Genomic DNA, 26,363 nt, shown 5'->3' with positions numbered 1-26,363 from the left:
TGCTACCACCCCAACCCCTTTCTATTTTGAGTTTCAAAATAGAGTTGTGATATGATAACTCCAAGTCTCCCATCTTTGGCGGCATTCCAACAAAATAGCACCATTTGACTGGAGGATCTACGGTTAGAAATCTTATAGCGACTGCAACAAGCTTATCAACTTCAACTTACTTATTTATCCAAAAAAAACTTCAACTTACTTTAAATGATTATAAAGCCACAGGTCACTTCGAAGAAGAGAGTGCAATAGTGAGACAACCAAATTTTCCACAGAGGCAATACTGTCAAATCGGTTTTTAGAAAATACTCACGCTGCAAAATTTTAACAACTCCGCCATGCCTTTTCAAAATTTAATTTAAATAAGATCTCTCGTTTCCGGCGTACATGTTGAAAATGAATACATTTATGTGCCATCAATATATTATCCAGTATTGCTCGTATACAAAAGTTGACTGGGATCCTGAAAATATTAATTTGCCAGACTTTTTTAGCCTAGTTGCACGAACTTTGCCTATAATTTTGTATAAAACTTATTGAGGGGTTTATTGCCCTAATATCTTGCAATGTCTCAATGGACTGTTCATTTGGGATCAAGGCAATAAAAGTGAAATTAATTGTTTCATTAATCCTTTCCCTTTTAAAAATTAGATCAAGCAAATCATGTCTTAGAATGTTCTGATAAAATTGGAAAAAGGCCGTAGGTTTGTCTATTTGTTGTCTGGACCTGGTGCTTTATCCCTAAGTAGTGGAGACACCGTATAATATATGCCCCTCAATTTTGGTTTTAATGGTAGGTGCTTCCAAGTGACATGCTAAAATATGGACCACACGGGTCAGGTCTAAGATATGAACCCTAGGGTAAAGCTCCCTTAGTATTGGGACATGCTCCACAAGAGCAATTACTATATCCTTACTCCCTTAGATAAATGACCTAGCTAAGAGAATTGTTCAATGTAGATTTTGAGATCCATTTTAACATCACCAAATGAGTATTTTCTAAATAAAGATGATAGATTTTGAGTTTGTAAGCATTTAGATCTACTATCCAACCATTAGAAATCTTTGCTCAATTACGGGAATGTTTTCTTTCCAATAATGTATGAGGTTGGTTGCGAGGTTGAGTAGGTTGGAAATGGGCCAAGTCGAGCCTAGGTCAACCTAAACCCGGACCCAATCCACCTAGGGTTAGGTTAGACCCCAACCCGGGTAGGTCCAACTAAATTGGACTGGGACCTCTCCCCTTGGTCGGGTGGAGTCTAAGTCTAGAAATTAAAAAAAAATTAAAAATTATGTTATATATTTTATATTACATATGTATTATAAATTTATATATACCTTACACATATAACTACCAATACACATTGACCCAATTATTTAGTCCATTCTTGGGGTTAGACTCACCAGGTTTCAAGCCAAAGTTAGAAACTGACTCGGCTGATTAAATGGCATGATTCATCTAAGTCTAAAAAGAAAATACATCGATTTCAAAAGGTATGGTTTATATACGGTTGCAATATTACTTCAAGAAATAAAGTTATAATATTCTACCCCACTCATTTTAGTTAAACAATATAGATTTAACACATTTTTTAATACAATATCAAAATGTAGCACTCTTTTAAGACTATGGGAAATGAACACAATCCAAATAAAATGGAGATTATAGATTAGTGCAACCTTATTTGTACAAAGCCACAACCTTAATATAAACTTTTGTTGTTTCAAGACTTAAACCAGTTTAGCCCCAATTTTAGGATTAATTATCCAGACCGAGACCGGATCCCAAATAACTCAAAGAGAATCAGAGTCTAAGACCCAGTCACCATTTTTTGGAACATAAGTTTCTCTAGTTATGGTCATCAAGATAAGAGACATAGGACGAATGAGATTTTCAAAACCGGGATTATCTACTGGGCCTCCACTTCATCGATCCAAATTGGTCAGATCAATAATTCGGACCACCTGAATCATGTGAAATCGGTTAAAAGATCATTATTATCATCATCAATTATCATTATCAATTCGGACCACCCGAATCATGTAAAATCGGTTAAAAGATCATTATTATCATCATCTGAGTTTTATCTTAAGTATTTGGGGTCAGCTACATAAATCATGTCCATCAATCTGATCTATAGCATCAAGATTCATGAAATGAATGTGGCGAAAGGTTTACGCTTATTGTCAAGGCCTTTTTCTAGACTTAGGATCGGATAGACTATTGAGAAGTTTAAAATCATTTAAAGTTCTTAAAATAATATTATCAAGCGGTTCAAGAGGGAACCCAAATCACCCACCTACCAATGGATGGGCACATACTGAATAGCCAAATTGTGAAATACTTGTTTAGCTAAAAGATTCATCACTCCGCCCACTTGGTGTCCATGTTTACGGGTGGCAACGGGTCCAACCTGAAACCGGAACTGGATCCTATTGGACTTGATCCAAAAATAAAAATAAAAAAATAATTAAATTATTTCAATGTTATGTTAAATAGATATATGTATTATTTAAATATCATAATTAAATATATATATAATTATATTTAATTAAATATTATTTTTATATATTAAATATTATTTAAATAATAACATTATTTAGGTTAAGTTGATATAGATCTTGACTACTCAAATAAGATTCGAATCCATTTTTTTAACCTATGTCCAGACTCGGGTCGGGTCCAGATCTATTGCCACCCCTATGACCACGTTACTTGTCACCACCAAATCACATGCACGATTTCTAGAGACAAGACACTTAGTTGTCAACGTGTCGCGTTTACTTCCTACTTATCTATTGCAAGGATAACACCATGCTTTAAATTAAAAGATATAGATCAAGTATCAAACAATTATGGTGAATTCAATGCTGTCAAAGTAGGCATTGATCTTGCTATTAAACTCAATTGTTTTTCGTGAAAGGTTTCTATATTTCTCCTACAACATAAAAGATCTATGATTTCCCTGTCAACCAGCCATCCAATTTTGATCAAGTGAGTCACTTATCGTTTGATTTTAGATTCGATGCTTTAGAGCATTTTATTTTTAATTTTTTTTTTTATAAATTGTATGAATATGAAATTTGGTACATGTCATCTTTTCATTGGGGCCCACCTACGAAAAATATTAAAGATAATGTTTTGATAAAATATAATAACTGGAATACCTTTGAGCCTTTTAGGAGTATCTTGGTTATTTTATTTTATTAGAAATACTTTTTAATATTTTTTACAAGTGTAAATTTAATAGAGGATTGGATATCCAAAATTTGGTATCAAAATATTTTATATAAAAAAAATAGTATAGAGACGTGACATTGTGATTGGAGCAATCTTAGCCCTCCGTTCAGAATGGATGGTTAGATAAAGGAAATTATATATGTTTTATGTTGTAGGGGAAGCATAGAAAGCTTACCTTGTTTTGCACTCCAAATTGAAAATGATTTGGCACTGCTTGTAAATGCTATTTAAGGGTATTGTAGAACTCCACACGATTGCCATTAACTGGCATCACAGACTCTCAGACCATAAATGAAGTGTTTCCAACATCTATCCCAAAGCCAACATGGTAGTTGATATACTTGCCAAGAACAGGGAATTTGTTTATGCTATCACAGTTGGGTATTCTAGACTGTCAGATTTTATATCTTTATCTTTACTTCATGATTTGGCTCAATTGACCTATGATATAGTTGTAACACTATGATTTGTATCTTATCTATTTTTATTTAATGAAAAACAGGTAGGGCCTTCGCCCCTACTGATTTACCCAAAAAAGAAAAAGTATCAAAATGTTCATAACTTGTGAGTATTTTGGTAAATTGCCATACATCTATCATGAGATGTCAAAAATTTCAATTAAAATACCCTCAACTTTCTCAACATATAAAAATCTCAGGAGTCCAATTCGTACCCACTGATTTATTAGAACTCAGCAGTTTGTTGAGTCTGGGGCAAAACCCTAGGAACAAACTGAGTCTCACCTGTTCCAAAATTTTAATGCTATTTTTTTCAAGACTCAGCCGCGTCTGTCACGAGTCTCTAACAGACTCGGACAAGTCGCGGCTTGCACTCCGTAGACTTTGATTTGGAGCTTTGGTATTTCTTAGTCGCTAAAGACTTGACGAGTCAACTCAACTCGGACAAAGTTCCTTGCTTGGTGGAATTAGATAAACGTTTTCCTTGCCTTGGTGTATATCAATCTTAAAATATTTTCAACAAAGAGTACATTTTATGAAAGCTTTATTATAGAAATGTATGCATTTACTTTTAATACAAGAATGCCACAATCATCATTGACCGTTAGATTTGATATCGGGTGGTTGAGGTTGTGTCATTCTTTGAGCACAAAGTCCAAAACAAAAATTTTTGAATGTTATGACACACTTTCATATATTAAATTTTACATCCAATAGTTAAAAGTCATTATGACCTTCTTATAGAGAAAATAAACAATGTCATAGTATACAATCCCACTTTATATTTGAAGGAAAATTTAGGAAAGAAAAAAGTTTATATAAGGTTGCAACCTTAAAATTTAGAATTAATGGTTCACCTCGAAAATCCAGAAAAAAGGTTGTTGGATGTTGGAAAACCATCTAATTGATCATCTCGACATCGAGATGTATGAATATGAAAAGAAAAAAAGAGTTCGAGTCCAAAATAGTGTATTTTTCAACAAATTATCTGGACCGTCCATTTTCAAGATTTTCATGTATTTATAGATGTACTTTATTTTAACTATTTTTAGAGTTTAAAATTTTATAATTAGACACAAAGATAGATTCTTAAACCATTTTTTATACTAAATTATATTTATGATAAAATTAGAGGTGCGCCTTAATTGGATAGTTTAAAGGTGCAACGTTAGGCAAACCACACCCTTCAGGTAAAGATACAGCAAACTTTGGAGGAGAAACTATTCATGAGACAGGCTTTGTCACAAAAATTTAAAGAGTCCGATTTCGAAAGAGAGATGCAACTTTCCTAACATTTTTAGTACAATTGAGAGATCACATAACATCGGCCAATGTTTAGGGATTATACACATTTTTTAATGTTGGTTTCGTTAAGGACCCAAGTGTTTTAGAAATTTTGATCAGATTTGAGAATTCCCAATCTAGGATATTGTCTGGGGTTTTAGCGGTAGTGTTGTCAAGCCTCTTGGTGAAGTCTCTACTCCATTCTCACCAAAAAAGTAAAAGAATAGGGCCCAAATCCCCACTGACATACTTTTTTTTTAAACAAATCGACCCAAATCCCTAAAAAAATAATGTAATGTTATTAACCATTATTCATTTTAGACAAACCGCCCCAAATCCCTAAAGAAAATAATGTAATGTTATTAACCATTATTAATTGGTTAGACCAAGTGTTATTGTATCGAAAAAACCATTAAATTGATATCTAATGAATCCCCAAAGAAAATAATGTAATGTTATTAACTATTATTAATTGGTTAGACCCAGTAATTGTATCAAAAAACCATTAAATTGATATCTAATGAGTGAGAATGATTGTGACCTCATGTCCAAAAGATAAATGGTATCTTTATAGCCTTAAAACATGTCCTCCATTTTTTCTCTTTTTATGTTTTGAGCTCGCTAGATTACCGATACACATGTCTGGATCACCACCGACGTTGGCCGATGGACAATCACCCGACGAATCCGTGCTCTTCCCCTCTTCGTATGACAAGGCTTCTCCCAATCCTTTCCCTCTCTTTGCTTTTTATTTCATATCTATCAAAAAAAGACCTGTTTCTTTCATTTTTAAAACATTTTTCCCGTCTTCTTTTTTTTCTTTTTCTTTTTCTTTTTTCTTTTTTTTTTTTTTTTTTTTTTTTTTTTTTTTTTTTTTTTTTTTCTTTTTTTTTTTTCTTTTTTATTTTTTTCACTTGAATGTCAACTCAAGAACACATATGGGCCCAATTTTCCCTTGAAATTTCATTTTCATGGGTGTGTATGATGACGAGGTTGGTAGTTAACGAGCTAATAGTTTCCATTATGGTCAGAAAGTTCGATGAAAATTATTTTCAAAATATCAATACTTCCATATTTTGACTATTTTATTTGAACTTTTAGGTCATTCAATTTTTTTGATAGGTAATTATTGCAATCATTTGTTATAGTTGGTAGAGATTTTTACCCAATTTTTATGTTTAATTTTTGTCTTAAATTTCATATATTTTCTAATCTCTTTATCGTATGAGTATTTATTGCGTTTTCTGGTATGAATATTTATTGCGTTGAGATAAGTTTTAGTTGCTCTAGTGATTGATAGGAAATCTTATTTTGCAGGAGTTTATATTGAACTAATTGAGAGAGAGAGAGAGAAAATAAAAAGAACAAAAATTAAAAAAAGTTACAAAGAATTTTAGAGAGAGATTTTGGAAATTTTAATAGTTACAAATAAATTTTAAAACTCAAACACCTCTTTATTTGTTTTATAATATAACTAGTATTTAAAGAATCGGTGATCCAAATCGGAAATTGTCATTCCGAATCGGGAACCAGCAATGATGACCCTATTTTCTATCAGAACTAAGAATCGATCCGGTTCCCTTGAAATCACAGAACCAGCAATCTGCATCATGTCAGATTGGTCAGTTCCCACATTTTAAATTTTTATTATCTTTTTGCTTGTTCTATCTTTTCAACTTTTTTCGATTGAATCTGATATTGGAGAATCAGATAATTCGCCAATCCAGACTGAACCCCATTTCCAGATCGTCGATTCACTTGGTCAATTTGAGTTTTAAAATAGTCGTCGTCATCATCATTGTCATCAATATCATCGTATGAGTCTTAATCCAACTATTTGAGCTAGCTAACTGAATAGAACACTAAAATTATCACAATTAATAAATAAAAGGATTGTATACAATGGGACTATTTACTTTCAATATAGGGATGTCATAATTATTTATAACCATCCGATGTGAAATCTAATAGATTGAGTGTATCAATATTTTTTAAACTTTGAGCTTGTCAATGAAATAAATGCAGTCACCCAATTTCACATCCAATTGTCAAAATCAATAGTGAACACTTTGTACCAACGATAAATAGCCTCATTATAAACTTTCCCATAAATAAATATGAGCCATAGAATTTTGGCCTACTTCAATTTCTAGGGTGGCCACGACAACCATTGTCTCTTAAACCAAAAAAAAAAAAAATACAAATTGTTCGATATGGCAATGGAAGATCCAACCCTAGAAGCCAATGTGCCATGTGTCATAAAACAGTAATTGACACGTGGCATATCAGGCTTAAAGATGGGAAGGGAAAAAGTGAGTAGAGTAGTGTTTGTTGGAATTTAAAAGGCATCCAAGAGAAGTAATAATATCAAAAGCATATGAATATGTAGTTGGGTCCTTGTTAATACTTATGGCCACATTCATCCCATGCTTAAGAGACTTTGCATACCATGTTTGTTTACTTACGGAACTGATGGCTAGGGACTTCCACCAAGCCAAAGAAAAATAATTACTGCAAAAACAATGATCACAAGAATGGGGTTTGGGCTTTTTTGTCTTAAGTGGTTAGGCCCATTGTATATACAATCGAGTGTTCAAACCCAAGTCGGACCGGATCTGGAGCCAATCAATATTGAATCTAGTCCGATTGGATTTGGAACCAAGCGATACGATATTCGATTGAAAAACCCTATAAGCTCCCAAGTCTATTGTTTTTTTCATAATTTTTAAAATATTAAATTTCCCAATATGATTCAAAATCACTTGAGTCAGGTCTGGGGTACTCACGCTAGGGACCCCAGTGAGTTAGAGGCTGAACCTGACTTGTTAAAAGACTAGTTAAGCCCCAAAGAGCTTAACATTTTAACCTATCCAAAAGAACTAATTAAAGAAAAAGGAGAAGCAAGGAAAATAGAAGGGTAACAGGGAGTGTAACATACCAAAAAAAAAATTAAATGACTCAATTTGTGGGGCCCACTTTATGGCCATCACCAATCGTATATTGATTGGATGGTGATAGCCCCAAAAATTTAAATGACTCAATTTGTGGGGCCCACTTTATCTCCATCACCAATCGTACATGACTGGATGATGATAGCCCCAATTATATATTTCATAGTTTGCTATTAACTAAGGGTATAATAGCTGTATGACAGATCAATATTCGTGTAGTCAACCCCAATTAGTAGGTAAAAAGCTTTAACGATGATGATAAATAGTCTACTATTAACCAAACAAAATAGAAAAAATATTTGGTGAGTTGTGTGACTCACCTATTGTTGTATTGTACCCTCCAAAATCCATCTTAAAGATGGATTTCATATCAAAAGTTTTAGGGTTTGCTAAACTCATTCATAATGATAATTATGAATCTAATTTTTTTTTAAATTGAAAAATAAAAAATATTTTTTTTTCCACCATTTATTTTAACTTTTAGTGAATGCACCATTTTTTGACGTCCAATCTTATAGTTGTGTTGGGTATATAACCTTTCAAGGTCTGAATACCAATTGTCTCTCATTCAATGGGAGTGATTGAGAGATAAAACCTAGGTGCTTTGTGAAATGGGGTTAGATTCTTATAACGCGGGTACTAGAAGCTGTGAGAGTTTTACGCTCGAGAAAGGAATTTATCAAAGAGGTGTGAGGGTCACCTCCTAGTCACGATCTTATTTATATTAGCTTCATGATTGTTGTGATTAGCCAAGGCTTGGAGTATCCAATTGAGTACAATAAAACCTAAGTATTTTTATAAGTAAGGACCCTGTATGAGATGGTCATGACTTATAGGACATAAATTTGTATCCTGACACGAGATCATTCCATGGCATGTATACTAACATTCACAAAGGATGCACTCTTCCAAATCCATTATCCGAATTTGGAAGAGCCAATGCACATGTGCTTTGAAAGGAACCATGTACTTGTGTAGAAATATATCTCGCAAGAGTGCACTTGTAATCCATTGAGAGCCGGATGATGGGAAGCTCTACCTTAGTGACTTTGACGTGACCCATTATTTATCATTACCATAGACTGTGGAGTATAGGTCTATTGGGTCGGCTTAAGACACTGGCAGAGTATCATTCTGGACTAACCCAATGAATACATATAGTCGAGATCATGTGATCTCACTTACCCTTTGTCCAATTAATTATGATAAGAAATGACGAATAAATGTTCATAAATATTTTAAATATTTATTGTGAATTTTGAAAAAAAATTCAGAATTTTTTTATTGACAAAAATATACTTTTAATATTTATTTAAACGTGATTCCATTTAAAGACTGCTACGAGGCACACCCGACAGGCCATAGGGTGGCCACGTGGCACCCCTGGCCACATCATAAGATCAATGCCCAGCTGGGCACTAATCCCAAGGTGGGGGATGTAGATGACATATTTTTTGTTATGTTGTTATATATTGTTGTTTAACTTGTTATATTATGTTATAACTAAAGGTACATTTTTATCACATGTTTATTTGATTCGCACAAGTGCCTTTGTTGGCATGTGTGAAGTTCATTTTAATTTAATTTAAATATTGAATCTAAAGTAAAATTGAAATTTGAATTTGAATTTGAAAAATATTTTCGCATCATGAGAAATTTAAATATTGTGTACCTTGGTCTTATACCACCAACAAGATAAACATTTTATGCATGTGGCCCTACATAACATTAGGTGAGTCAATTGACTCACCTAAACCACATGCAACAAAATAAGGCCATAGCTTTAGACCAATTATACATATCATCTATGCAAGAAGGTCACAACCACCTTAGCCGTTAGATATGGCAATGAGTGGCCGGGGTGTCTATGGACAAAGCTCAAAGACTAATATATTTTCTTTTGAACTTTGAGATAATTCAATCACCATATTTCAGATCTCACAGTTAAAAGTAATTGTGATCACCGAACTAGATAAAGTTGTAATATAGAAAAAATATATGGTAAGACTATTTACCTTCGGTACAAGGTGGTCACAATCAATCTTGACCATTGGATGTAAAATTGAGTGGCAACATTTATTCTATTGACCAAGCTAAAAGTTTAAAATAATTTATCTCAAATGTTGTGACATACTCAAGCAATTAAATTTCACATTAGATAGTTATAAGTAATTGTAACCCCCTTGTATCGAAAGGTAAATGGTTATTTAATTACCAAAAAAAAAAAAATTATTATTCCCATCATGAGAAATTTACCTCAATAGGAAAATCGAGAAGACTTAAAAGAATGGAATACTGAAGGGAACCAAAAAAATGGGTATAATCGAATTAAAAAATGGTTCCATAAGGGACCACAAACCGTTTACAATAAACCCTTAGTTAAAATAGGAAAGAAGGCTTAATTTCCCTAGAGCAATTGGGAGCAGTTACACTAGGGTCTACACTGTGGTCCTCTCACCATTGGAACCATAAGGTAAATCAAATTACGTTCTTACTATGTGAATTCACTATTAGAACCATAAGGTAAATCAAATTACCTTCTCACTATGTGAAATTGAAAATAGAGAGCATAACAAAGCTAATTTATGTTACCTAATACCATTAAATGTTCATAAGAAGATGGATGAACAACATTTTTCTTGAAGCCCTTATGTCTTATGCTATTTTAATTCTATCATGGGACCCTTAATATAACGAGTGGAGCAACCTTAGTCCCACATGAGAACATTGTGCACTTGCTCCTTCAGGGAAAAGAGCTACTTAGGAAGAGCTTTCGACATAAATGTTAGGATCCACATAAGAAGCACCAGAATTATCTTTGAAAAAAAAAAGGGATTTTCAGTTGTTTTTTTTTTTTTGGGATAATTAAGTGGGGATGTCGAGTCTCTACTCGTTTTTTAATTCGTTAGTGATTTATAAAAGCATTAGGTGAGAATGGAAACCTAAATCTTAACTAAGGCACAAATAGTGCTACCCCCATGGCCCCAACCCCATTCTTAAACTATTTAAATACCTAGATCTCACCGTCTGAAAATTGGATGGTCTGTTTAATCCTTGGAGTTATGAGATCATTTTATTCAATCAGCATACAAACTTGTTCCTTACTTCTTTCTTTTAGTTCGTCACTAAGTTGTCGAGGTTACATCCAAATATTCAAGGTCATGAATCACCTAAGGGTGCGAACGGAAGATATGTTCCACGGCGATGTACAGTATGGAACTCCTAACACGAAGTAGCACAGTCACTATATACATTTTACATCGTAATGGTATAGTACAAGGTTGATGCAGTATAAAATTTACCGGCAAACACATCGAACAAAAGTAACTGCGTTTTAAGAGAGATAAAAATCATGAAAAAAATCACAAGAAGAAAGAACAAAACATGCGAATACGAATATTTCTACATGGGAAGAAAAAACACTCAAATAGCTCACTCTCACTCTCACTCTCACTCTCACTCTCACACTACACGATCTCAACTATCACTTCTTTTTTCATTCATCAAATTATTTCTCCTTTCTAGTACACGCCCTTTCTCTTTATAAAAAAATCAGTACTTCACCCAAAGATCATTCTTCCTTAAAAAATTGTTGAGGTTTATCTCTTGTAGAAACCAACAATTGTAAACATTACAACTTATTTCTTCCACATCCCGTACCAACAACTACCTTTTACAACTTTTTTCTTTATGATAGATTACCACAAAAATTCCATTCTTTCCATCTATGTGATTAGGAAGAAAAACATGATAAAGAAACCCAAACTTAAGAAAAGGGGCTGGGGTCATGGTGGTAGCATCCCCACACCCATTTACAATATCGTGGTATCCATTCCTATCGTTGATACCCTCAATTAACACCTTCAAATGTAACTACCTAATCTATTGAAAAAATGGGTAGGACCTGTGTTCCCCATTGAATTACCCAAAAAAAAAACCTAACTTAATAATACGAAACCTTCCTCCACTATGGAACTTTAGAAAAATGAGCCCTATATGTATATAAAAAAAAAAAAAAAAAAGATGAGGATCACACCAAGAGACCTTATTAACTTAAATAAAACAGACTTATAAAAAAATGGCTTATCAAACTAACCCAAAAAACCCATTTTTAATAATTAATCCTAATTAATAAAAATAAGACTTCTACCCAAACTCTAAAAATAAAATTAAAATTTGTAGCATCCAAATTTTGATCTGCATCAAAGGTTTTGAAACTCGGATTGGTCATGGGGATTAGCCCTTCGCTACACCGAAATATGTCAACTGCATCAGACAAACTAGATCGGCCACATCGGTGATCGAACAAAAAATTTGAAAAATAAAAGATGATGGAAAACAAAAAAAAAAAATTTGCATACAGCATCTTCCCCATCTAACATGTTTGTTTAATGATTTACATCATCTAGGAAATATATTATAGAAGGGGAACATTGGTTTTATAAAAAATGAGGCAAATTCTCAATTTTGGGAGGAAATCAGGCTAATGAGGCATCAAATCTGGTGTAGATCATCAATATTTGATCCGGATCAGAGTTATCTAATTTTAGCATATGCCAATGACTGTGGTTGGAGGGCAATCAAATTGAGGCAAAAATGTTTTATATAATTATAAACATACTTATCAAGACCGAAACAGATTGCGTCGTCCAACCAATTGGATCGCCAACCAATGCTTTGGTTAGTCCAATCCAAAGTGAAAATCAAGTTTTTGTAAAACAACAGCTTAAAACCAATAATTGATCGGTTTTGACCAGTCGGACTAACTAAATTTTTACAGTTCGAACTGAGTAAACTAAATTGGGTAAATTTCTCATAATATATTTTATATTTTTAAGTCTTTATTGATATATTTTATAAATTCTAATCCAACCAATTAGGCGAGCAGTTAGACGAGACCAAATCTCTGTAAAATGCACATAACACCGCAAAAATTCAGATTCATATACCACTACAAAAATTGTTGTGGTTGTATGAGAAAGAGAGAGAGATCCACCTTAGTATATCTTGAAGAAGTGTGTATTAGATGCAGTTCCTTACTCGATCGCTAATCTAGATGGGAATCGCATAAGATCGAACTGGTTATTGATGGTATTGGTCATCTTTCCCCTGAAATCGCCCTTTTTTATATATGCATATAGCTCCTCATAGTTTCTTATGTTCCCTTAAATTTCTATACCACAAATCCTTATTTGTAATGGAAATGTATACAAAGAGACATGTTTACGATGAAAATCGGGATGATCTGAATATGATATTCAACTATACCCGAATCACAAATTGATTATTTAAACGAGTGATAGAGAGTGTGGACAATCAAATTCTGATTTAAAGTCAGATTTATTTAAAAATGAGGAGATCTGCTTTCAGATCAATAGCAGAGCCAACAATTATCCGAAATACAAAATACAGCATAAAATGCAATAAAACTGATTAAATTCTAATAAAAATAAATAAAAAAATAAAAAAATGTAGAAAGAGTTAGAAAATACAAGACCGAACTAGTTGGATCGAGACTCCCGAGGATTCGAAGCCTGCCCGTATCAAGACTGACTGAGTTTACATTGTGCATCATCTTTGTTTCTCTTCAAGTTTTGACCAGGCCTTGTCTTGATTAAATGGCTTTCTTAACTTAAGAATTGCATGTTTAATGGCCTAATAAAGCTAAAGTTTTCTTAGATCTAGGTTTTCTCCAAATCTTTCTCCGGTTTTATCAAGGTCTAAGGAGTCTAAAAATCTTCCTCAGAAATGATCCTGAAATGATCTTTTACAGGCTGAAAATACGCTGGAGTGGGTAACTACCAATTTCAAATGGATTTCCAGCCCCAATTATTGTCTTGGGATCAACATACCAAACGAGTCCAGATTCAATGAATCTTCTCAGAAATGGTTGGGGAGTGGTTGGCATGGTACTCAGAATTGGCAGATTCTAGTTTTTGGATGATTTACAGGCTCTTGTGACGATGTTTATCAAAATTTGGGTCAAAACGATGTGTTTTGTTATTTTTATTTTTATTTTTTACTAAAACAAGGTGTTCTGCAGGATTCTGGATCACGGGGCAAGCAATATGGGCTATAGTGGTCTATGGTTTGAGGATTTACTAGGATAATGTGGTTGTAAAGTTGTTTAAGATTTAAAAAACCATTGAATTTGCCAATTTTCAAAATGAAATGAGGTGTTTACAAGACCATTTACTTTTGATATAAAGAGGTCACAATCACTCTTGTCTTAGAGATTTCAAATCAAGTGGTTGTGAGCATGTTATTGACTAAAAAAAAAATTCTCCAACTTCATGACTTTACTCCAAGCCATCAAATTTGACACCTAATAGCTATGAGTAATTGTGACCTCTTTATACGAAAAATAAACGGTCACATACTATACAATCCTTATTTTAATTTATATGTATTTATTTATTCTTTGATATTTTTTGGATATTATGTCAAACACATTCAAATCACTCTAGTTATGATATGGATCTAGTCCCCAATCCAAACTTTAAAATACTATTTGGATGAAAGACGAGGGGTGGCAATGGACCCAAACCCGACCCAAGACCTGCTGGATATACCTGACACGGGTCGGGTGTGGTTCTAGCATTTGGACCCGGCAGGTCGGGTCTGGGTCCAAAACTTGGACCCAAACACTATATGGGTCCGGATCTCGACCCGTACCCAACCCATACCTATAAACTGTTAGAGATAAAATATTTTACTTTAAGCCCTATTCATTTTGGTATATTAAGAATCATATATAATTAGAACTAATAGTCATCTTTAGTTATTAAATAACAAATCACAAGACTTGAATTCTAATAGTGGTGATTGTGACCTTCTTGTCAATAATACAAGTATATGGTGGTAAAGAAATAGGTTAAAAAAAAAAAAAACTGATCATGAGGTTGACAATGGATCTGAGACCCGACAGGTATAAGTATGATCCATTTTTTAGACTCAACATATCGGGTTCAAATCCAAAACTTAGACCTGAATCTATCCAGGTTTAAGTCAGGGTCTGGGTCCGGGTCCGGGTCCGAGTTTGAGTCCAAGTCCCCCGGAGCCGCACCCACAACCAAACCGTTGCGACCCCTATGAAAGATAGGTTTATAGAATGACAAGCGTACGAATTTTAGAGAGAGAGAGCAAAACAGTCTCAAATCGTTAGAGAGAGAAAGAATCACGTTGGACAGACTTCTGGCTAATGAAAGAGGGGGTCAGCTTAGTACACTAAGGAAAGAGAGAAATTCAGAGACACTTCTAATCCACCTAAATTTCCAGCACCACTACCCAAAACCGTACATGATTTCTCTTCTTTCTCTCTCAAGAACACCACCCCATTCCCTCTCTAAAATGGTACCTAACTTTCTCTCTCTAGAGGACTCCCTGCCATCTGCTGCCCCTGCCAACCAGGAAGCAGCAACACACCTAGGTTTATTGGCACGCTATTTGAGGTGCAACTCCTCTTCAATGTCTGGACGACCAAATCCAAGCCAACGCTCCAGATTCAACGATGTAAAAGACACATGATAGAAATGGATCTGAACCGTCCAAAATACAGTCGAGGAGGCTCACCTGCATCCAAAGGTCAAAAGGACAGAGCGACGTTTAAAGACCTGGATCCCCAAAAACTGGTCCGGAGATGTAATTTTGCTATTAAAATTTTTTAAGGTGGTGTATGAATTTATTTTTATATTTAAATAATAAATTTTAAATTCTAAAAATAGTTCAAATCAAGTATATTACTGCATGAAAATGTTATAAATTGACAGTCTAGATAATGCGTTGCATAATATACTCTATTTGAGACCTGAAATCTCCCTTTTTCTTTTTTTTTCATATCTATACATCTTGATGTTGAGATGATTAATTAGATGTTTTTCCAATTGAAAAAGTTTATATAGAGCCGAGGCTCTAATTTGATGCCCAAATATCCTCAAATTGATATCTCAACATCAAGATGCACGGACATGAGAAAAAAATGGATTTCAAGTTTTGGAAGTAGTGTATTTTGTAACACATTTTTTTACTGTCAATTTTCAAGTTTGTATAAAGCTGTCGATCTACACTATTTTTGAAGCTTTAAAGGATATAAATAAATATAAAAATATATTTTAAGGCTATCACAAAGATTTTCAGTATTGAAACCACATTTGTAGACATTATTTGAAGGTAGGTTTTAATTTGATTGTTTAGAGCTTGGACTCGATACAAACCACACCCTTTTCCAACATCAAAACAAACTTTTTCCAAATAATTATGATGTAACTTAATTTTGCATTTTAAGTGTCAACCTTGTACAAACGATTCCATTAAATTCCCCCACAAAAAAGATGATTGAAACTAACACCTAAAAAATGAGGTACAATGAAATGAATCCAAAAATATTGCTAAATATATTCATTTGAACTTAAAATTTAATCATACTTTTTATCATTATCATCATCATAGTATTTTTTCAATTAATTGAAGTTGGCCATAAGAATCTTGATTCACCATTATACTATATTTAAGGTCATATCCTCAGTGAGGTCATACATTCTCATGTCTTTTTAGACTATTTCCAACCACGTCATTTTGGGCATACCTCTTGCCATTTTCAATACTTTCACCTGAACTCTCACATTTCCTAACAGGTGTTGTACTGAGTCGATACCACACATAGCCAATCTACCTAAATCTACTCTCTCTCATCTTATCGCCTATTGGTGCCACGCCTAAACTTTCCCACGCCTAAACTTTCCCGAATGTATTCATTTCGAATTCTATCCCTTCTTGTCGTGCCACTCATCTATCTCAACATCATACACTCATTTCATAGGTTCTTTTTTTTTTTCCATCCAACATTCTGCCCCATAAAACAAAGCCAGTCTCACAACTGTCCTATAGAACTTACCTTTTAGCTTCAGTGGTATGGAGGGATTGAAGAGTATGTATAAAATCACATACACTTCATCTAAAAAATTAATCTCAATAAATAAAGTTTTGAATAAGCCTTGATAAATACTTTGAAAATGATAAATATGGATCATCCATTAGATCGGACCGACGTTTTGAAAACCCTTATCAGATCTTGGAATGCGCCCTCCCCCCCATTCCCAGGATTGTATCGATCTGGATTGGTGATTCCACTATCTGGACAGATTCCTAAATATCAAACACGCTAAAAATCAAAAGACCATATAAATCAAGAATAATCCGATTAAAAGCCGGATCGCAACTCTACAAACAAATTACAGCCGACTGTCACAAAGTAAAACTGATTCCTCCTCCACAATAGAACCAAGTCGGTCACCTCCTTAATATCATCTAAGAAATCAATCCCAATCCAGGTCGATAATTTTTCAAGCACTAAGCCGGACAAGGAAATGGCAGACTCCGTGATGGATCTAAAATTAGCTTTCAATAAGGGCACTAAAATTTGAAACACAATAAATGGCAAGATCTATGAACATTTATTTCTAGGGTGAAACACAATAATTTGTTCAAATATATCCTATTTTTAGAGTTTTAAGTCGTAATATTTTTTAACAACTATAATGTTCAAGAAGAGAGAACCGATGTAGAGGCTTACCAAGGCTTGAATTGCAATTTTTTGAAGTTATTTTAATGAACAATTGTTTCATGCGGTCAGGAAATCATTTCTACAACATGAGGTGTAAAGGTATAAAGCATCCATTTTAAAGATGACGCAAATAGATGGCCCATTTTAAAGCAATTATTACCATCGGTTTTCTTAATAAAAAGTATTATTAATTTTTACATATTCATGATCTCCATAATAAATATTATATATTTCCAAAAAAATTAAAATCAAATTACAATTAAAAAATATAATTATTGCCAAGCCCGCTCACTAGAATATACAGGCTGGCCAGCATGTTAACCACGTCCAATTATAGTAACGCTGCAGCCCGATCTAACCATACACCTTTAACAAAAGAAAAGGTTTTACACAACATTGCAGCCTTATTCTACAGAAATAGGTTACTGTCTAAATCCAATAAACGATGGAAAGAGTATTTGGAGTTTGAAAACCATCCAAGTGATTATTTAGACCATAAGATTTAAATATACAATAAAAAGAAAAACGAAATTCAAATAATAAAAAAATAGTGTATCTTATATTTGTTGTATCAAATGACAAAAAATAGCGATATCTTATAATTTGCTGTATGAACAGTCTATTTACTAGATTTAAATTTCTTAATTGCAGTTTGAGCATTAATTTTTGAGCAGCTTCGAAAGAACACAAAGGTGGAAATTTCGAGGTGCACCATACTTGCATAGCATAGGGCCGAACCTACTACGAACCTCACCCTCAACACAAAAAAAAAAAATACTTGATCCACAAGTCAGAAATGGAACGATCGAGATTCTTTTGTACCATCCCTCAATGTCATCAAAATTCATCATATGAAAAGATACTTCAAATTTCAAAACAGTGAGATTTTTCTTCCCATTTAGAAAACTACCCAAAAAAAACCTATAACAAAGTGTGTTTCTGTCTCATACTCTCTCTCTCTCTCTCTCTCTTTAAAGACCTTCTCAGTCGTTCCACAGGGCAAACATAGGTAACTGATGCTGATGGAACACAGGAAAGCTTGGCCTGTTAGACCCCATCCACCCAATATTGCCTCCAACATTGTTGCCTGAAATATTTGAACCCTCATACTTAGCATATTTTCCACCAAATTCGGGAGAGAGAAAGAGAGCCTGAGAATAATCTCCTCCACCGCCATCCTGAACTTGTCTGACGCCGTTATAAATCGTCATTTTACGGCAATTTGGATCGTTTTCGCAATGAGTAGAGGAATGATTTGGACTCTCAGGGTTAGAGCTCGGATTGCTAAGAGAAGAGACCAATGAATTGTTTGTGTTGCCGCTGAGATCAGTTAGCAAACGGGCGGCTTCTTCTACCTGTGGGAAAATCGCAGACTCTTTGTTGGCATCTGCATTAGTCGGGTCGCCAGGAAACTCACTGGATATTGAAGGTTGGCCGGGATCTTTGCCGGATTTTTTTGCGAGATCGCCACCTATCAGCGTTGTGCTTGAGCATATTCTCTTGACGTCGTATTTGCTAATGTCAAAATTTGTAACGGCAGAGACACCTCGGAACTTGATGGCCGCGATATCATAGGCCTCAGCTGCCTCCTCTTGCGTACCTAAAGAGAAAAATTGAGAGGGGCTTTAAAAAGAGAGATAGTCTAGTCCGATCAAGGTTTTCGACCCGGATCTGAACCGACTCATACCCACCCATCAGGTCTACTTTTCAACAGAGGTTTTCACTTTGAGATGGGCAACAGGTTGGGTCCAGCCGAACCCAGACCTAGACATAAACCCGAAAAGTATTCTGATTCAGGTTTTGGACCCATATCAGGTCTAGTTTTTAAGAGAGGTTTTCACTTTGAGATGGGCAGGTAGGTTAGAGAGCAGGGGTGGCAACAGGTCGGGTGACCCGGACCTAGGCACACCCAAAAAGTATTTTGATTAAGGTTTTGAACCCGGATCCGAACCGTCAGGTCCAAAAACTGAACCCATACCGGTACCCATCAGGTCCCAGGTTTATCACGTCAGGTCAGGGTCTAGTTGGGTCCAATGTCATTCTTTTTTTACTTTTTTTTTTTTTTTTTTTTTGTCTTTTTTTATATTACGATACACTCATGTCATTGGCAACAACACCACAATCAGTGGCCAATAGATTTCAAAATTTGTCATTCAATAGCTAAAGAAAAATGCTTCAATAAGGCTTGAAGTGTTTTATCTCCAATAATTTATATGTACGGGTCGAGTCCAATCAGACCTCAAACCCAGACCGAGACCGAGACCGAAATAGGGTCCAGGTTCAAAAGTATTCATATCTAAGTTTTGAACCCAGACCCGACTTATTAGGTCCAAATATTGGACCCATACTTGGACTATATGGGGTCCAGGACTATTCCGACCCCGACTAGAGAGAGATAATTGGTCCAGGTCTATTGCCACCCCGACTAGAGAGAGATAATTGGACCATATGGGGGGTCCAGGTCTATTGCCACCCCTACTAGAGAGAGATAATTACTGAGAAAGCGGGGTGAGAGAGAGACTTACTGAAGGTACCAAGATAGAGGTCTTTGTTACCGGCAACTCTGCCGATGCGAGCTTGCCATCGTCCGTGTTGATGATGCCTGCGCAGTTCAACAAACAGTAAAAACAGAGACGAGTGAGATAAAGAGAGTTTACGTGGGCGTGCGTCATAGAGAGATAAAAGGCCTACGTTTTGGCTTTCATGCGCGTACTTCAATTCTCTAGAGAGAGAAAGAAGAGAGGGAGAATCCATTGTAGGAAATTATGAGACAGTGAAAATTTGGAAACGTAGAGAGAAACGATCGGAGGGGGGGAGGGCCACACTTTGGAAAAACTGGACAGGCTGTAAACAATATGCATGAGAGAGATGGAATTCTAGAGAGAGAATGCCGCGAAAGATTAGGGTGACGTAGAGAGAGAAATAGACAAAGATAATGTAGCGCAGAAAGAGCTGGGTAGAGAGAGAGAGCGGTAAAGAGTTAAAAAAAAACTAAAGAGTAAATAAACAACGGGAGAAGGGATTGGGGCGAGACTACAGTATATTGAGAGAGAGAGAAAGGAAGTTAGAGAGAGAAAATGAGACAGAGAGAAACGAAATAGAGGGAGAGAGCAGTAAAGACATTATACATGGAGAGAGAATGTGAGGTAGAGAGAGAGGAAGGGGCTAGAGAGAGGTTATTTCGAGTAAGAAGGCTGTAAACCTTGTCACTCCACGGTACACAGATGCTCCTCTGGAAAAGCCGCTGCTCTTCCTGAACAAACCACAGGAGGAAAGATGAAAAAATTGGCCCTCGAATGCTTCCAAAACAATACAAGTGAAAGCAATAAATTTTGAATAAACAATGAATATCTCTCTAACTCAAACAATGAATCTCTCTCTAACTGCCAAAACCCCAGTTTCTCTCTTCTTGGGAGAGAGACGTACCTCCTTAAGTTGGCCACGAACTCCTGCCTCGTCATGTTCTTCATCTCCTCCAATTCCTTTTCGTAAGTGCTCAACTGTAGAGCAAAAGGACCAATGAATTAGAGAGACGACAGCAGATGCGTGGTGAGGAGAGAGAAAACTTATGAGATGAAAAAGACCAAGAGCAAGGAGCTAGAAGAGTGAAAAAACCCAACGGAGAGAAAACCAAGAGCGAGGAGAGAGAAGAGAAAAACCGAAGCAGAGAGATAAAAGAGAAGAAACCCAAGAGCGAGGAGAGAGAGAAACCCATGAAAGAAGAAGGAAAAAAAACCCAAGAGAGAGAAAAGAGTGTAAACAAGATCCTAGAGAGAAGAAAGAGTACATAACCAAGGAGACATAGAAACACCAAAAAACAATGACTTGGGGACAAAGGCTATAAATTCACAAGATATAGTGGTAAAAGAGCTTCAAATTCCAAATGGGAGGAGAGAGAGAGAGAGGTAGAGAGAGAATATCCGTGTGTTGGAGAGAGAAAACAGAGAAAATAGTACATAACCAAGGAGACGGAAACACCAAAAAACAATGACTTGGAGACAAAAGGCTATAAATTGACAGGATATAGTAGTAAAAGAGCCTCAAATTACATATCGGAGGAGAGAGAGAGAGAGGGGTAGAGAGAATGTATGTGTGTTAGAGAGAGAGGTACAGAGAATGAATGTGTGATAGAGAGAGAGAGTTCACGTACCGGGAAATTTATATGGGTGGAAGGACCCCAGTACTTGAGAGCTGCCAAATCATAGGCCTTAGCCGCCTTTTCTTCTTTGTCATATCCTCCTAATTTCATCAAAAACCATCAAAATCAGACTCAATGGAGATCCCAATAAAATCAACCAGCTATTGCAACCAATTCAAATTTAAAGTTGTGGAGAGAGAAAAGCCTGAGCTATATAGAGAGCTAGTGAGAAAAACAGGTTAGAGAGAGAGGAACAAGTTGTAGAGAGAGAAAAGATCAAGCTATCGACACCTAGAGAGAGAATGAACAGCTAATAATTGAAGTTGCAGAGAGAGGGATTTGAGCTATGGAGAGCTCGAGATAGGAAAGATGACGCAACCAATAGTAAAATGAAGCATCATTAAAGAGAAGAAAAGTGGGGAAAAGAATAAAAGATCCACAACATTTGAAGAGGCACAAAGGGAAGAGAGAGACTCACCAAGATACACTTCATTTCAGCATCACAGAGCGAGCAAGAAACAAAACACGAGAAACACAACATTAGTCTTAATGAACCATGAAAAAATGAAACAAGGGTGTGGTTTGTATAAAGCTGTGGCCCTAAACAATCAAAGTAAGACGCACTTTTAATTAGTCGATAGAAGTCCTTTTTAGAACCGACAATCTTTATGTAGGTCCAAAACTTCACTTTCATCTCTAATAAATTTAAAGCTTCAAAAGTAGCTTTGAACCGTAGTTCATGCAGATCCATCAAAACTTCAAAATCTTGAAAATTGAGGGTCATGCATGACAAGATGCACTATTCCCAAGACCTGATCTTTATTTTTTTCTTATGTTTATGTATCTGAAAGTCCAAATTAACGGATTCGAGGGTTTTTGGGTTTCAAATCAACTTTTTCTAGTTGAATTTGAAAAAGTAGATTTTTTGAGGTGTGTCGTAATTTGATTGTTAAAAGCCTCGACCATATATAATTAAACCTGATTTTTTTTTTTTTAACCTCGAATTTTGATTTTTTTTTTTTTTTAAGCCTAGAATTTTGATTTTTTTTTTTTTTTTTTTTTTTCATTAGTCCTCAACTTCCCTACTAATGGAAAAAAACAAAAAAAATCAAAATTTGGATTGACAGAAAGAAATTTCAACAAAAACAAATATAAAAAAAAGATCGGGTCGACTGAACTTGCAATGGTCGGTCAACCCGATCTTCTTTTATATTTACAAGTTCGATATTTGATACGGAGTATTTTATATTTTACCTAAAGTTTAGTAAATTACTCTAAACTTTTTCCATAAATCAATGAGGTATATTAGTCTTAATAGAAAATAAAATCGGGGCAGGTCGGTGGCCGACCGAACGAAATGGTGGGTTCGGAACTCGGATAGAACCATACAATCCTGTCTGATTAGGGCGATTCAGATTCGATTCAAATTGAATCGAATCTGAGTGTTTTTTGAGGAAAAGTTTCAAAGGGAATTTTCTCTTTCTAACCTTGTCTACCCTTCCTGGTCTGGCCTTCCTTTCTACAGCTATTGTCCCATAGATGAGCTTCGTATCTCCCGGTCCAACGATGCCTGTACCCAACAACAAAACACAATAAACAATCTGCACCTAACAGTACAATCAATAAACTAGAGAGAGAAGACGTTATAAAGGCAAGGTGTTTTAGAGTAAGAGAGACGCAGCCTGAGAGACATTGCAAGGGAAAGTGTTTTAATTAAGAGTGAGAGACGTAGAGAGAGAAGACTTTCGAAATCGATAACATTGTTTGCATAAAATAATAGACAACATTAGAAAGGAGAAAACTCTAGAGAGGGAGGAGAGGAACGACACCTGGTAACCCCACGATACTGTGAAGTCCTCTGACCAAAGGTCTCAATGGATTTCCTTGGAACTGGCTCTTTAGTGAGAGCTTTTCCATGGCCCCGCTTCCTTGCATTATCAGAGGGAACACAAACTATGGCAGCAGATTGAGGCAAACTCACTGAGGTAGACTGAGAACCAGAGCTCATAGAGAGAGAAAGCGCCTGAAAATCTCCATTTGAGGCCACAATTTGGCCCGCTTTCTCGGAACCATCATGCACCAATCTCTTATCACTTGGTGTGATTGGGTTTTGCCTCAGCCATGACTTCAAACCGGAGATTCCCGGCCCCGAGCCAATTGCGTGGCTCATGGAGCCCGCATTTTCTAAGGCCATGTTATAAAGATGTGGGTTTTGGAGATGGCTCGGAATAAAGGTTTCCGGCTGATCGAAACGACGGATCAATGATGAAGTTAGGGCCTGCGCCTCCTCGCTTTCTCTCTCTCTAGAACTGGTGCTGCTCTGGAGAAAGCTCGGGATATTTACATTGATGCCAGCCGTAGACGGGTGATCGCGGTCGAAATCCAACGCCTGATGGTGGCCGCGCTGATAGTAGACGGGATCAAATGGCGGGGGGTGCGCAGTGGCGCCAAGGAAATCTTCGAGCTTCGGATTTTCTCTCTCTACATTGTTGTTGGTGAATTCGGAGGTGGATATGAGGCGTGAGGATTGAAGGCCCGGAGCTTGATGGGTTCGTGATAAATCCATGTGTTTCAGCCTCCAATCTTCACACACACAGGACCAAATTCAAGGAGAGTAAGAGAGAGAGAGAGAGAAGAATGCCTATAGCTCAACTAGAGAGAGAAACCCCAAGAAGACAATGAAAACAATGATGAGAATAAGATAGAAACAATAAAAGAGTGGAGAGATCGAAATTTAATGATTCACACAAAAGGACTAGCAAAAACAGAAATAGAGAGAGAGAGAGAGAACCAAGTAAAATGATCAAATGCAACTGGAAAACTGTAAAAAGTGCTCGAGAAATAGAAAGAGAAGCACGGAAATAACCATTAATCTGTTTATACAAATCCCCAATAGTTTCTCTTTTAATTTTCAACCCATTCATGAGGGAGAAACGCTATAAGAATAAAATATATAAAAGATTTATTATGAGGAGTGAAACTTATTAAGTTCACTAATCCAACCCATGAAGACTGACATAGAAAATTTGGAAAAAAAAATAAAACTGAGAAATTACATCTCAATTAAACTGAATCGATAGACACTCTTACGGATAATACCCCCAAGAACAAATGAGAAAAGGCAAATTTTTCTCTCTCATCGGAGCATATAGCAAAAAAACAAAGGCTAGAGTATGAAACCTCCGCTAGATATACCCAGAAACAATTGCCTCTCTCTCTCTCTCTCTCTCTCTCTCTCTAGAGTCCCTCGTATGGGTTGCTTTCTCATCCGAGCATGTACCAAAACAAAGGACAAGACACACCCATAAACAATTGCCTCTCTCTCTCTCTCTCTCTCTCCATACCCAAAAGCAACATCCTCTTTCCCTCTCTCTCTCTCTGTACATACCCACAAGCAATACGCTCTGTCGACTCTCTATAACCTTGCCTATAGGGAATATCATCTTTCTCCTCTCTCTCTCTCTGGAAATACCAATAAGCAATATCCTCTCCTTTTCTCTCTCTCTCTCTCTCTCACACAACATGCCCGTGAACTATACCCCATCTCTCATTGAATATGAAACCTTACTAGACATACCCACAAGCAATAGCATCTCTCTCTCTCTCTCTAGACATACACATAAGCCTCTCTCTCTCTCTCTCTCTCTCTCTCTCTCTAGACATGCCCATAAGCCATTATCTCTCTCTCTCATCAAAACAAGGCAAAATAAAAAAGGAAAAACAGTTAGGCAGGTGACACACCGAATCCAAGGTTTATGCCTTAAAAAAATTGAGCACAATAAACAGTGGGGTAGGGTTTGTTAAAGGGAGTGCACCTGATGAGTGAGAGCGTCTGAGAACCTCCATAATGCACAGAGACCCATCTGAGCGCAAAGGCATGTGAGATGATGAGAAATGTGTTGTTGTTTTGTTCATTTCATCGAAGCTTTGATGCTGGTTTTCTGAGTTTTCTCCTCCATGAAATGCTGTGAAGTTTGTGGGGCTGCTTGGGTTGTTGGCCCCTCCTCCATCTATGTTGAGGTGAGGAGAGAGAGAGAAACCAAGCCAATTATTCATTTTCTCTCTCTTCTCTTTGCACCACACTCTAGGAGAATCTCTCTACACTACCCTCAAGAAAGAAACTCCACTCTCTCTCTGCACTACACTCACGGCAAAAAAACCCCACTCTCTAGACCTCCCTCCCTCTCTCTCTACACTGCACTGACCAACTCTCTCTCTATCTAAAAAAACTCTAGTTTTTAAACTTTCTATTCTCTGCAGTGCTCTCTAAACCCTATAGAACACACTATTCTCACTCTAAACTACTTGCTCCCCTCTATATAACTCCATAAACACTTTCTTGATACTGTAAAATTAATAGCTCCTCTCTCTGTCTACACCATAAATAAGCACTAGGAGGATCACTCTTTTTCTCTCTACAACTTCTTTAGCTATCTCTACAGTGCTTTGCCCCTCTCACTGCCCTAAAACACCATAAACTCCTTGTTATTCTAAACTTGTAGCTTCTCTCTCTACACCGTAATAAGAAACTAGAAGGAACTCTCTCCTTCTCTCTTAATAAAAATTCCTATTTAAAACTCTTGTACTTTCTCCTATGCTTCTCTATACTCTTACACCTTAAAGCAGTCTCTCTCTCTCCACCCCAACAAAAACACCACAATAAAAATCTAGAAATCTCTCTCTATACTACAATAGAGAAACTTCTGTTTACTTTACTCTATTGTTTCTCTCT

At 35.9% G+C, this 26,363-nt stretch overlaps 1 protein-coding gene across 1 annotated transcript; it reads right to left on the bottom strand.

Annotated features, from left to right (window-relative positions):
- Positions 1–18,286: 18,286 nt before the first annotated feature.
- LOC18439421 (uncharacterized) lies at positions 18,287–25,187 on the bottom strand. Its single transcript, XM_088864282.1, has 9 exons — positions 25,020–25,187; positions 23,461–24,214; positions 23,119–23,201; positions 22,110–22,118; positions 21,644–21,732; positions 20,920–20,993; positions 20,696–20,746; positions 20,019–20,095; positions 18,287–19,093 (listed from the first exon to the last, which is right to left on the bottom strand). The coding sequence occupies exons 1-9, from the start codon at positions 25,153–25,155 to the stop codon at positions 18,477–18,479; spliced, it is 1,890 nt and encodes a 629-aa protein (XP_088720408.1). The 5' UTR covers positions 25,156–25,187; the 3' UTR covers positions 18,287–18,476.
- Between the last annotated feature and the right edge of the window lie 1,176 nt (positions 25,188–26,363).

This window comes from Amborella trichopoda, chromosome 4 (assembly GCF_054954075.1).
Source record: "Amborella trichopoda isolate Santa Cruz 75 chromosome 4, AtrichopodaSantaCruz75HAP2 v2.0, whole genome shotgun sequence".
Lineage (NCBI taxonomy): Eukaryota > Viridiplantae > Streptophyta > Magnoliopsida > Amborellales > Amborellaceae > Amborella > Amborella trichopoda.
Note: the sequence above shows the minus strand (reverse complement) of the source record. Positions and strands in the feature narration are given on the sequence as shown.

Excerpts from the sequence above, each read along its gene's own strand:
- LOC18439421 (XM_088864282.1), bottom strand. The coding sequence starts at position 25,155 with ATGTTGTGTGAGAGAGAGAGAGAGAGAGAAAAGGAGAGGATATTGCTT. Across the intron at positions 24,215-25,019 it reads ACAGAGCGTATTGCTTGTGG|ATTGGAGGCTGAAACACATG; the intron begins GTATGTACAGAG and ends GTGTGTGTGAAG. Across the intron at positions 20,994-21,643 it reads CCACCCATATAAATTTCCCG|TTGAGCACTTACGAAAAGGA; the intron begins GTACGTGAACTC and ends TTTGCTCTACAG.